Source organism: Ursus maritimus, unplaced genomic scaffold (assembly GCF_017311325.1).
Source record: "Ursus maritimus isolate PB19 unplaced genomic scaffold, ASM1731132v1 scaffold_3, whole genome shotgun sequence".
In the NCBI taxonomy this organism is placed as follows: domain Eukaryota; kingdom Metazoa; phylum Chordata; class Mammalia; order Carnivora; family Ursidae; genus Ursus; species Ursus maritimus.
This window is the reverse complement of record NW_024425563.1, coordinates 78477765-78492051: the sequence shown is the minus strand read 5'-3', so window position 1 is coordinate 78492051 and position 14287 is coordinate 78477765. Positions and strand designations below refer to the sequence as shown.

General features: G+C 36.4%; 1 protein-coding gene across 2 annotated transcripts in view; it reads right to left on the bottom strand.

The window, feature by feature from the left end:
- Nucleotides 1–14287, bottom strand: part of CACNA2D1 (calcium voltage-gated channel auxiliary subunit alpha2delta 1) — a 480944-nt gene that overhangs the window by 370094 nt on the left and 96563 nt on the right. For both annotated transcript variants that reach the window (XM_040644315.1, XM_040644316.1), the window contains exon 3: nt 10115–10231. In XM_040644315.1, the coding sequence (XP_040500249.1) occupies nt 10115–10231 (117 nt within the window). The remainder of the gene's footprint in view (nt 1–10114; nt 10232–14287) is intronic.

The window sequence follows — 14287 nt, the reverse complement described above, 5'->3', positions numbered from 1 at the left end:
GTATTTGTATCAAACCACACCCCCAACCAACTTTCAAAAACCTAAGTAAAACAGTACAATATGCACTTATCACAGGCCCACGTGCACTGAAAAGTGTAAGAAACTCTTAGATGACAGTGTGAAGTGCTGCAAACACTGCTTCCTGATGAAAACATAAACAGGATTGTTAACATATGATCAGCCCTGCTTGGCCTCTCAGCGCCAGCAGAAAGCACGCAGGCCTCCTCGGCCGGCACCTGGCCTGCTCCTCGAAGCAGCTACACAGGATTCTGATGTGCTACTGACTGCATTTGGAAGGTAAATCACGACTCTTCCCAGATATCACATTATTTAAAAAATTATTGAGTTTGGAGGCTGTAAATATAAAGAGTTGCCTTATAGGCATCAGCAAAAAAGAAACCAAAAAACAAAAATATGTTACTGAGAAATCGGTCTACGCTGTGAAAATTGCATTTCGAAAATCAAGAGTCATTCTGTTGCAAAAACATTAACTGGAAAGACATTCCGCAGGTTAGGTATGCCTGTATTTTATTTAGTGGCAAAATTAATGTCTTAAGTATGTGTTAGACGTTATGGGGCAAACAAAATTGATGCTGACATTACAGGAGTTAAATCCAAAGGTACCATGAGACCCCATGAAAGGCATAATGTCATCTTTACAGAGAGAACTGAGTTGACTGGACAAATGACACATACATATATTTTGGCTAAGATTACTGAGATGTCGTTGAGGTGAGAAATATGGTGTACAGAGCTAAAAGCTATATAACCTAAAAACAAGAACTCAAGCCCAAGTATCTCACTCTATGTAAGACTTGGTCAAGACCTTGAATTTTCTGACTTTCAGGTGAGTTTTCTGATGCAGTGTGAAGACTGAATGAGTTAATGTAGTAAGTTTTTAAATTAATAGAGGCACACAGGAAACACCAAATATTTTGTAGATATACAGAAGTAGTTTTGATTTGCCAAAATTTTTTAAATTCTCTGAACTTTCCTTTTCTCATCTGTAAATGAAAGCAATTATACAAACTTTGCAGAATATAAATTGTGTTAGAAATATATGGGAAGAGCCTAGCAAAGTGTCTGGACTAAAGCAGATATTCTTCAAGTGCTTACTATTACTTTGCTCAGCACTATTAAAACTCTAAAAACTTTTACTCTTTTCCATCTAAGCAAACTGCTCACTCACTCATGCCCTAAACTTGCTATTACTAAAACTCTTAGTTTCTCGAATTTCCATCATTTACCACAATTTCTTGTTTTTCCAATGTTCCCAATAAACTTACACTTTATCCACATAAAAATGTCTTGAACTTGTCATTCTTGACCATTACCAGACCCTATGTATTGTGGTTCATGATTTCAAATATTTCAACTACTGCCAACTAATTCTTAAGTATCCTTGATGTTTACAAAATGTATTCTGCCAATCTTCAACCCAAGATGGACTTCACAGTCCTTTCAACTACTACCACTCACATTGTGCCAAGCCTTGTTAGGGAAAGCTGATTTGATTGTACATATAACCATTATACTGAAGGATTGGGACTCTACATACATACATACCAGCAATGTTTTCCTCTATTTCCTCTGCTTCTTTAAAATGAATTTTCTCTAGACACCCTTCCCTAAAACACACACTAAATCTTGAAAAGGTCTTCATGCAGACACCAGCTGACATTTTAATTAAAGGTACCACACTTCATACTCCCTGTTGCAGACGGGGATACTGAGTGAGATAGACACGGAAATAACAAAAGGGGACTTCTGGACATCTCTTGAACTACCTTGAGAAACCTTGAACCAGGTTTCTTGTTACATGAGAGAAAATAGACCTGCAATCTGTTTAAATCACCTGTTTGCTTGAGTACTAATCATATTCGAACACAACTTTAATCCTTACATATTCCCTAACTTTTCCATTCAGCACTGTATATACAACTTTTACACCTAAAAACAATCTCATGTAATCAACTAAAATATCTAATCTAGGTTAAAAATTAAAAGTCTAAGCTTAGCTTAAAATGTATTTGTAGTCCCATTCTCAGCTTGGGACTGGTTCAGGCTGAGAAACTTCAGGAGTTTCAGGTTAAGGAGTGTGGGAGATTTCTATTTCCACTCTCTGAGCTTTTCCTCCTGATCCCCTCTGGGCCCCACTTACCAGCTCACAGGCGCTGGTTTTAGCGATAGCACTGTGAGAAGCTGGCAATGGAGGGCCCTTTCTTGTTAGTAATTACGTGCTGGTCCTCTCTGGGAGTGGCAAATGTTCAACACAGACTTGCTCCCCTCCTAGAGTGCTTTCCGCATTGTTGGAAGCTAAACAGTTTATATAACTGCAGTGCCACACTTCCGGCTGCCATTTACAGCTCTACCTCTCCATTCCCATCCGAGAGGGTATCTACCCTCTTTCTGCCCGACTGGCTTTGGCCCTGGCAGGAATCCCTACTGGATCGAGTCACAGACCTGCTCCGCCCCATAAGGCCTACCTCTGTGTGTTTGAGCTTATACCCAATGAAGCCACCTTTCATGGCTCAGCCACCAGGCCAGATTGTCTAGCCGCAGCATTTCATTTTTAGCATCCAGAGGTATGTATCAAATCCAAATAAATAAAAGTAATCTCGGCTTTGCAAAACAAATAGACTACCTGGTCTCTTTACCACTCAAGAGTCAAAGGGATATATATAAGCAAGCTGAGCAATCCCCGCAAAGACATTTACACTAACATTAAAGAGAAGAGTAAGCACATTTTTCTTCTGGGAACACAGAAAGAGCACAACATTTCATACTTTCTCCAAAGTAATTTCTCTCGTTCTCATCAACCTGGATAAATTTATAGCCGCAAGATAAATTTTGGACTAATGGTCAAAACACACACACACACACACACACACACACGCACACGCAAATTTCAGAAAGCTCTTTCAAATTCATATGCAGCTTAGGACTTCATTTTTAGAATATGAAGGTACTTCATGCCTTCTGTTTTTTCTCAATGTTAGTTAGGAAGGCCCTAGGTTTTATTTATCAGCCATTTCATTTACCCACAACAGATTCTTTTTACTTTTTCTTACTCTGATCCCTCAAGTCTTTAGTATGGTCCTGAAGATCCCACAGCCCTTTCATTCTTCGCATAAAACATTAACTTCTACTTTACCAAGAGAGAAGTAGTCATTGAGTATGACTTTCAGATTTTCTGTATCTGTGAAGTTTTTATTCATATTTAATATCCCTTTTGTCTCAAGTGAAAAATACCACTATTTTTTCAAAGATAAATCGCATGACTCTGATCTTCTCTATGCCTGCTTTTTCTGGAATCAATCTTTAGAGTTTTTTTTCTTATTTTCGAATGTCATAGGTTCCTTCCCTTCTGTCTATAAACATGCTAATACGCCCTCCATTCTCAAACACAAACAGAAAAGAAAAACAAAGTCTTTAATAGTACTCCATGTTTCTCTTGCACTGTGCTACCAAATTTCATGAAAACACAAATTTCTTTTTTTTTTTTTTAAAGATTTTATTTATTTATTCGACAGAGACAGAGACAGCCAGCGAGAGAGGGAACACAAGCAGGGGGAGTGGGAGAGGAAGAAGCAGGCTCATAGCGGAGGAGCCTGATGTGGGGCTCGATCCCATAACGCCGGGATCACGCCCTGAGCCGAAGGCAGACGCTTAACCGCCGTGCCACCCAGGCGCCCCTAACAAATTTCTTGATAATTTCTCACAACCTAATCACTTTTTAACACTGTAGCCTTTTTTCTGTTCCAATATATTCTAATGAACGTATTCTCACAAAAGTAAACCAATGATTCCTAACACCCAAATACAATACATTTTTTATTCTTCTTTGAGTGTCTGAAGAATTTCACATTTCCTCCTGTATCTCTTTCGACCCAGTTTTCTGAAATTTCTTCCTATAGCTCCAAGTTAAAAGCTCTAGAGATATAGGCCAGGAATCTGTATTTTAGCAACCTCTAGAGGCATTTCTGACAAACATGAGAGAGACAGAACTATGGGTTTAGTAGTTAAAGAAACATTTTAAAAACAACCAATTCGGTTAAACAGCAATAATCTAATCCTTCCAGAAGAAAGACCCTATCTTAAGAGTCACTGAAAACATTTGTCATTTTCTTTTTTCATTATCTAATCATAAGCTCAATATCAAGGTTGAAAAAAGACTTGGGCATATTACAGTATTTAAAGCTTTATAATAAATTGGAGTAGTTTTAATTAAAGTTACCAGGACACCAGAGGGAGACAGGATACACCATAATTGGAAAAGTATCACTACAGAAATTCAGTTATTAAAATCTTGATCCTATTTTCTTTGAGCAAAATGTCTGGAAAGCTTCACTGACTCAGCAGGTCTCCTTGGCCACGCAGGTTGACGAGCCATGAGCCCGGTGATTTATTTCATTCACCTCCACCTTTCAGAAGGCACCACTAGAAGTTGGATCATTTTGCTGAAGAGATTTCTCCCATGAACTATTCATATACAGTTGTAGATTTTTCAACCTAGACCAGGCTGAAATAAATGTTGGTAACAATGTTAAATGGTTACTGTTGCTCTGGGGTGTTCTTCTGGAGGGGGTTGTTGCTTGTCAACACTCTTTGATTTGAGTCTGTTTTAGAATAATTCAATAATGTTGGCAATTAAAAATGTTAATGTTGATTAATGTTAATATTCATCACATTGAACCATTTTCTGAGACACAGATGTAACAAGTGCCAGAAAAACAGTCATTTAGCAGATGATTTTAGAAATAAATTTGTTGAAGTAATTACCAGTGTGGGCTTAGAGGGGAAAAGAAACCGTAGACAGATATCCTAAAATTGAATTCCACCACTACCTCATACAAGTCTGTATCTGTTCAAGTCTTGAACAAGAATACTGGTCTGGTGTGAGTTTCCTCATTTATAAAACAAGAATATGTTTAATGTGCCTACCTCATAGGCCTTCTGTAAGAGCCTACTGAATATCAGTCATCAGAAACATGTTTTTATATAGTCATAAAGACAAAACAAAACAAAAAAACAACTATTTAAGTACAAAAGTCTGTTTTGCTTTTATAAAAGACATAGTTTTAGGGCAAAAGCAACTAAAACTTTTTATATTGATTTCTCTTTCAGCTCTAAGGCCGGTTGAAAGAACAGATAAAAAGACAATAGCATAAAATGAATGTGAATAAAATGTCAAAATCAATGCTGAAATTGAAAAAAAGAAAATCTTGGTAGGAATAGTTTAGAGTCAAACATACAAACAAATGCAAGATAAACAAAAAGCAATAAAATTAGTTTTAAATCAACAAGCTGTTGATTTAAAAGGCTCAAAACCATAAAATCTCTGTACATGCATGCATAATAAAATATATCACAGATGTTGAAAAGTAATCATTCCACTAAATGGAAGGAAGGAGGGAAGGAAAGGTGAAAGGAAGGAAGGAAAACAAATTCAGGCAGTTCAATTTCTTTAAAAAAAAAAAAAAAAAAAAACCAAAAAACTGAATTATCAACCTAAACTGGCAATTTCTTCAGTGGATATGTGAGTAAACAACCAATCCAAGTTACTTCTTCATCTTAGGTTGCTAATCTTGATACTGAAGAATAGAGGTTTAAAATTTTCTCACATCCAAATAAAAAAGAAAAATTTTTCAATACTGTATATTTTACTTCACTAAGCCATTTTTTGAAGATGGCTAACTGATATAGGAGTCACTTAAAAAAAACTCATAGCCCTCCAGAATATTCTATCAACTGGAATATCCTTTTTTTTTTTTTTTTTGAGTAATCCATTAAGGATTTTTTTTTTCTATCTTAGGATTTTTCCTTTTACTTTTTAAATTTAAATTCAATTAATTAATATATAATGCATTATTAGTTCAGAGGTAGAGTTCAGTGATTCATCAGTCTTATATAACAGCCAGTGCTCATTACATCACATGCTCTCCTTAATGTCCATCACCCAGTTACCCCATCCCACTAGCCCCTTCCCCTCCAGCAACCCTCACTTTGTTTCCCATGGTTAAGAATCTCTTATGGTTTGTCTCCCTCTCTGATTTTGTTTTATTTTTCCCTCCCTTCCCCTATGATCCTGTTTTGTTTCTTGAATTCCACATATGAGTGAGGTCATATAATAACTGTCTTTCTCTGACTGACTTATTTCACTTAGCATTAATACCCTCTAATTCTATCCATGTCATTGTAAGTGGCAAGATTTCATTTTTTGATGGCTGAGTAGTATTCCATTGTGTGTGTGTATGTGTGTGTGTTCGTGTGTGTACACCACATCTTCTTTATTCATTCATCTATCGATGGACACCTAGGCTCTTTCCATATTTTGCCTATAGTGGACACTACTGCTATAAACATTGGGGTACAGGTGCCCCTTAAAATCACTACATTTGTATCTTTGAGGTAAATACCGAGTAGTGCAATTCTTAATCAATCTGAATGAACAGTAATTTATAGCATATTCCCTAGTCTTCATTTCTTCCTTTTTATGATTATATACTTTTTTCAGGCCAAAGGATATATCTGTATAGTAGGTAAGAATACAGATCTTGAAGTCAGACACACCTGAATTTGAATGCTCTTCCACTCTTGCTAATTCAAAGTACAGTTTTTATACTGGAAGTATCAGTATCACCTGGGAGCTTATCAGAAATGTAGTATCTCTGGCCAGGTCTACTGAATAAGCTTGTACATTTTAACAAGAGCCACAGGTGAAGTAACAGTCATTAAAATTTAAGAAGCACTGACATACATTAACTATTAGATAAATTTCCTTGAGCAATTGAAAGGATTTCTCAAACACCCAGTTTTCTCATTGAAAATGACACTAATAATGATGTCAAGAGCTTAGTATTATTATGAGAAATAATTAAATAATGCTACTTAGTAAATACTCATAAGGTCTAACTGGTATTAAATTTTATCTGCCTCAATTTTGTACATTCATGATATTTTTCCACAAGTATATTTACTTGTGGAATTACATTGGCATCCCACCCAGATAAATTAAGCCCATTTAGTCAAGAAGTCTGAGTATAAGCCTACAACAAAAATAGAAGTTAATTAATAATGCCATCTTGCATTCATTTACAGTACAATGTAGCACCTGTTTTTCAATTAGCCTCAAAACATTTCCTTTTGAAATAATGTGTTTTCTGTTTTTGTGGAGTCAAAAAAGTTAAATAAAGAATTTAGTCTAAAAACAAACATGACTCTTTCTCCCTGACATATAATCTAACTAATTCCACATTTAATTAGTTATTGTGATTTCTGTATTCTGCCATTCACGCATTTAGGATAGTCACTGATCCCCCACAGGATTCAAATAACGTACCAGGTGTCTAGAGCTTCAATTCCAAATGATAAAAAAGGAAATCTCAATAGGCTCCAATTTAATCCAATTAAGGCAAGATACATCATATTTCATTCTGCGACCATTTTTCTTGGGACTTTGATGTCCGGATTATCTACTTCTTATATTTGGAAGAAAAAGGTAAGCTGATAAAAATTAATATAATTGGAATCCTTTTCAATTGTCATTGAGTGAATATTAATCACTTAAGTAGAAAGTATGTATTTTTATTAAATAAACTTTTATTGAAAACACACTTTACATTTGTAAATGATGCGTAAAAATGGTATTTACATACCCAAAATTGAAGAGAATGCTTTCAATCTTCCAGTAATGAAAACTTATTTTACCATGGATAACTCATGTATATATTTCTTAAAAATTAAATGTGTCAACTTATGGCAATATGGCATTTCGAATATTCCAAAGAACTCTCCTTTTACATTACAACAAGATCCTGGATATTTTAAGAAACATAAAGATTTATAAGTGCCAGAAAAGCAGGCAAAATTTCTGAGTGCCAAGATATATATAAAATATAGTAAGCTAAAACTCTGAACGGTGAGTGATAAGTAAACAGGAAAATCAGAGTTACCCTGGGACAAACTCTTGTAACAGTGTTGTGATTTGTAGACTAAGAAAAGCTAAACATAACCTCCAGCATTATATCTGACAGAAGATGTACAGGAACTTTACAATGGAAGTTTAAAATATTATTGAATAGAATAAGAACTTGCTTGATGGCAAAAATAGTCTATTTATAAATCAGAAGGACAAAATATCATATGACATCAATCTTCCCAATTTGGTCTGAGTCAATGCAATACCAATCAAAATCCCAGTAAAGATCTTCTTGGATAACAACATGCTGAATCTAAAACTTAGATTACATGTGAAGGTTCAAGAATACTCAGGATTCTTCTGAAGAATATGGTGAGGGACTGGGCCTGCCAGAAATCTAGCTTGATAACTGGAGCTCACTGGGGTAATGCAAGCTAATAAATGGCCCTGGGTAAATTGGTCAGAAAAACATTTAATTTGAAGTGCAACCTAGGGGCGCCTGGGTGGCTCAGTTGGTTAAGCACCTGCCCTGGGCTCAGGTCATGATTCCAGAGTCCTGGGATCGAACCCCACATCAGGCTCCCTGCTCAGCAGGGAGTCTGCTTCTCCCTCTGCCTCTCCCCCTGCTTGGGCTCTCTCTCTCTCTCTCTGTGTCAAATAATTAAATAAAATCTTTATAAATAAATAAATAAATAAATAAATAAATAAATAAATAAATAAAAATAAAGTGCAACCCAACACTATGTACTGACATTAGTTGCAGGTAGACTAAATAAATCTGAAAGACACAGAACTTTTTAGAATAAAATATATAAGAAATGTTTATGACCTCAGGATAGGGAAGGATTTCTTAAAACACACACCCTGAAATACTAATAACATTTTTTTTACTAAATACCTTATTTTTATAATAATATTTTTTTATTATGTTAGTCCCCATACAGTACATCCCTGGTTACTAAAAACCTTTTTAAAAGGTGACTGTGACTACATTAAAATTAAGAACTTATTTTATCAAAGTACACCACCAGGACAATGAAAAGACAAGTCACAAGCAAGTCAAAAAAAGGTATTTGCATTACACAGAACTTAAAATGGGGTTACCACCAAGAACACATAACCTACAAATCAATTTTAAAAATTAAAATATGCAGACGATATGAGCAGATATTTCACTAAAGAAATAAAAACGGTGAATGGATATAAAGTAAGATGTCTGCTTCATTACTAAGAAGTAGAGGTACTACTTTACATCCATTTGACGGCCTACAGTTAAGAAGTCTGACATGGCCATTTATTGGTCAGAATACGGATCAATGGGGACTCGTATACAGCTAGCTGATGTATAAACTGATACAACTATTTTGGAAAACGATTTTCATACTTTGTGAGTACCCTACAGTTTATTAATTTTCCTATCGTGTATATAACACCCTACAGGTATCCCTGCATTTATGCACCAGGAGACTTGTTCAAGAAAATTCAACAGCAGTATTCACAGTAGCACTCAACTGGAGATAATTCAAATAATAATTTGCCAACAGAGAATAAATGACCCAGTTGAGATACACCTCACAAAATAATTTTTAACTCTGTATAAGAGTGAATTAAAGCCAAGTGCAAACACCCAGATAAATCATACACATGTAACGTTGAGGGAAGAAAGCAGGTCGCCAACAGCTACCTACACAACATCGTGATTTCAATAAAGCTGAAAAACAAGCAAACTAACAACCACCGTGTTTCGCAAAACATTTATGTGAGATATATCTATTTTTAAAAAGAAAAGAAATGAGTATTGGCCACCTCTGGCAGGGAGGAAGAGTGACAGCAAAAGAGACAATTACAAAGGCAGCTTGAAGGGTGCTGGCAATATTTGTGGGTTTTATGTTGTATCATAGATTTAAACATGATTAATACACCTCCTAACTTACACATGGATAAATAGACGTATGTACCAATTAAACATACTGTTCCTATGTTATAAAATCATCTAACATAAAAAATAAACTAATAATTAGAAATACACTGATTATTTTGGGTTCCACAATGAAGCTATGATATCTCACCTTTTATGCACACGTTACATGGACATCGTTTCCAAAGTAAAGAAAGCATACTAAAGAAAATAAAGTGTGAAAAATAAACAAGTAATGGAAAATAATAAAAGGAGCAGGTCCAATTTAAACTCACCACCAGAGCTTTAGATCTGTTGCTCAGAAGCTTCTCAATATCCCTGGCTGCAATTTCCACCAGCTGCCGTGCATTATTTGGTTCCACGGTATACAAATCTTGATACTTCTCATAAATCTGCGTGAAGAGAAAAGAAAGTTAATAAGAATAATTGTTTATATGGTTCATAAATTCACGGTAGAATGTATTTTAAACCATAAACAATGATTAGAAAGACCCACTCGTTCATTTTGATCTTTTTGGAATTTGGATATGTTAAAAATATATATGTAAATAAAAATTCGCTATAAGACCACCAGCTAGTCAAAATAGCATGTCAACAGGTTGTAAATATCTTGTAGCACAATGATCTAGTGTATGCAATTTTTTAAGGTTTTTTTTTTTTAAGATTTTATTTATTTATTTGACACAGAGAGAGTACAAGCAGGGGGAGCGGCAGGGAGAAGGAGAAGCAGCTTCCCACTGAGCAGAGAGCCCGATGCGCAGAGCTTGATCCCAGAACCCTGGGATCATGACCTGAGCCGAAGGCAGACGCTTAACCGACTGAGCCACCCAGGCGCCCCTGTGTATGCAATTTTGTGACCTGAGATGGTACCTCCCCAAAATCAAAACCTGGTATTAACTGCCATTGGGATTTTTTTTTTTTTTTTTTTTTTTTTTTTTTTTAAAGAAAGGCCATGCTAGAAAACAGTAGGATGGAGGCATGGCAGGTCAGGCTTGGAGGATGTGTGCAGTGAACCAAAGTAGAAGGAAGGGGGAAGTTATAATGTATTAAAGGAGACCTCCCACGGTTTATCCCCAGCTACAACCCCTGAGATTACAATGTATGCTGCTAAACCCTATGAATAGAAGAAGAGGGAGAGAAAGAGAGGAGAGAAGGGAGCAGGGGGGAGGAGAGAGAGCAAGAGAGAGAGAGCATGAAACCCCTGCTAAGTTTCATCCAGGTAACACAGAGAGCTTTATTACACAGAGGGACTGAAGGTCACTGAGGTCTGCATTAGAGTTCGGTTAAATCTGTAATAGTGCAAATATTTTTTATTAGCAAACTGCATCTTTAGGGTTTTGTTTTCTTTGAATCACTGAATCAAACTACGCAGCAAAAGAAGCCTATAATTCGGCCTCACATCAGTGTCTATAGAAGGATTTCCCTGGAGTGGCATAAGACGCACCCGTCCTGCACAGCCTGCACACTCCAGGGGTGGGGGTGACAGTAAAGAATGGGGGATGGGGGAAAACAGTGTCCATGCTTGTGGCTGCAGGGCTGAGCCGAGTAGGAAATCCCTTATGCACCCAACAGATGGGTTGCACATGCATGACTAAACCATCTTTGAAAGCCAGGGACTGGCAGGTTTTTACCATCTTAGGAGAAGTGAATCCAGGCACATGCAAGGAACCAGCTCAACCCTGCTTTTTCTGGCAGAACTCCAGCTTTCTGCGATACTACCAACAGGTCCTATAGCCCGGTTCCAGGTGACCACGGATGCTACTGGGAAACACTGGTTTCAAGTATACACAGATGCATATGCTAACATTTATTGTAGCAGAACACGTTATTTTCACATGAAATTTTAATTAAGTCATTCAAACTTAATCATTTGAAGAGACTGACATCAAACTTTTACTCCGAAAAATTTTTGACTTATTCAAACTATGAGGTTTTTCCCATACTCATTTGAATTTTGACCCTGTAGGTTTATCACCCCAACTATTCAGGGCACAGTAATCTAGTCATATAAAACCTCCATATTCATTTTTATTTGGAATTCCTGCATATTACTGGATTGCTTAACACTTTCTGCTGAGGGGCAAATTATTGAGTCCTATTTTAAAGACCAGGTTGTCCATGAACAACTCCATTCAGCCCAAGGCTCTCTCTTTCATTTTAGCCTAACATGACATCCAGGAACATGAACTCCTGAAAAGATTAATTGATTTGGGATGCAAACAGATAAACCTCAACATCACCATAATTGATTCAGGACATTTAGTTCTTTGCAGCAAAACCAATAAAGCTAATTGGTGTGAAAGGCAGTCGTGCTTTGTGCCATTAATATGGTGTTCATTTCTGTTTGAAGTCTGCCCTTCTTCCTGTGGTATGGGGACTACGACAGAATTCAGAGTTGGTAAAGATCATTTCCAAATACACAATCTGTACTTTGCATTATGTACTAAACGTAAGGTCACTTATGAGGTCACTTCCTACGTATGCCAGATATATTACAAGTTCTTTAAAGAACGAATGGATTACGAATCAGAGAGAAACAATTCAGTTAAGTATATGCAGATACTCTCAAATATATAAAGAATATTCTCTCAAATTGATTCTATTTTTTAATTTCAAATGCTTAGAAAAAGTTTAAAAAACAGTATCTAACTCACAAATAAACTTTAAATAAATGAAGTCAAGGAAAATTACATCTACAGCCCCAATATAAATATCCTGTTGTCTTTTTCATGTATAAAAGCACATCTGAAATGTTTTCTTGGTAATAAAAATTAATTAAAACCATAGAACAGCCCCACCACTAGAAGCAGTTCTTGCTTCTGGTTTTAAAGACTACAATATTCTTCGTTATTGCAAGAGGTACTGCGAAGGCTCACAGAAGTCTCCTGGTATATGTTTAGTAAAAGTTTCTGGAGGAGAAGGGCTCAAGTGGATCTTTAAGATTATATATTTTTACAAAGTACATACATTTATAATTCCTCCTGCCACTAAAATAAACCCCATTTCTAAAATATTTAACATGTTAACGTGATTTTTTAAAACAGAACCTTAACAATACTTCTTTTTCTCTTAATAGTCTCTTTTTTCTTTTTTTTTTTTTTAAGATTTTATTTATTTATTTATTTGAGAGTGTGAAAGAGGGAGCACACAAATAGGGAGGGGGCAGAGGGAGAAGGAGAAGCAGACTCCCCGCTGAGCAGGGAGCCCAACACAGGGCTCGATCCCAGGATCATGACCTGAGCCAAAGGCAGACGCTTAACTGACTGAGCCACTCAGGTGCCCCCTTTTTTTTTTCTTTTTTAAAAGTAATTGTCTGTTTTACCATTTTATCCAATCTCTTTCCAGAAAAAAAGGAAAAAAAAGAACACAGTGTGAATAATATGAGTTTTTGATACCAGACAGAGCTCCATTCAAATCAGATTTCAATTCCTCTTACGCTGTGTGACACTGGCTTCCATTTCTTCTACTAGAATGTAGCATATAATGAGAATCCTAGACAGGATGTTTTTCCTCCTGACGGATATACTCATATGTCTTAATTTTTCTGCAGTTCAAATCCTCTCACTTCCATCCATGCCACAAGTCTTGACAGAAAGAGTATCTGTCACCTGTCCATTCTTGCTTTCTTACAAATCTTAATTAACTGGCTTTAATGACCATTCACTATTACATTCATAGACAACAGAGAATATAGTTTCTCTTCCTTTTTTCACTGGAAACTTCTAAATTTTTGCTCCAAGTCCATAGTTCCAAGGTAATCTTCAGAATGATACATTTAAAAATAACCTCAAGTATAATATTTAAAAAGTGACGCCAATGATTGATGTAATTGCTTCATAAACATACCTAAAGAAATATTTCAGAAATCATAATACTTACTATCATGCCACAGAATAACACAGATACCCCAGAGATGCTTACTGCAAGCAAGGTAGGCTTCCAAGTTATGGAAGACCTAGAAGACTGTATTGCAATCGCTTTTAGGCTTCTACTCTATACCAGTCTGCGGTGTTCCACATACACTATATCTTTACTCACTTGAAGAAACCTCAAAAATACATTTAATTAACCATTGTATTAGTGAGAATACTGAAATTCAGGCTTTGGAGTATCAGAGTGGAGGCAGTTTGGTTCCCATTTCACATTGTAAAGGTGAAAACCACTGCCCGAAGCAGCTGAAGGTAAAATGGTAATGTGGCATGTTTAGGCAAAGCGGATGTGCAATACCACTCGGCCCTGGATCTCCCTGGTCTTCAGCAGGATGTGGAAAAATAGGAAATCCCATTGCGATGAACAAGCAAGGTAGCTCAGCATTAATCTGTCTGCTAGGAGACTGCGTCAGTGCAGAATCAAGGGAATCCCAAAGCAGAGCTTGAGAGACGGACAGCAGGGAGCAGAGTTCCAGCTGAAGGTTGATGGCACAAACCACCCAGAGCCAAGGCGCCCTA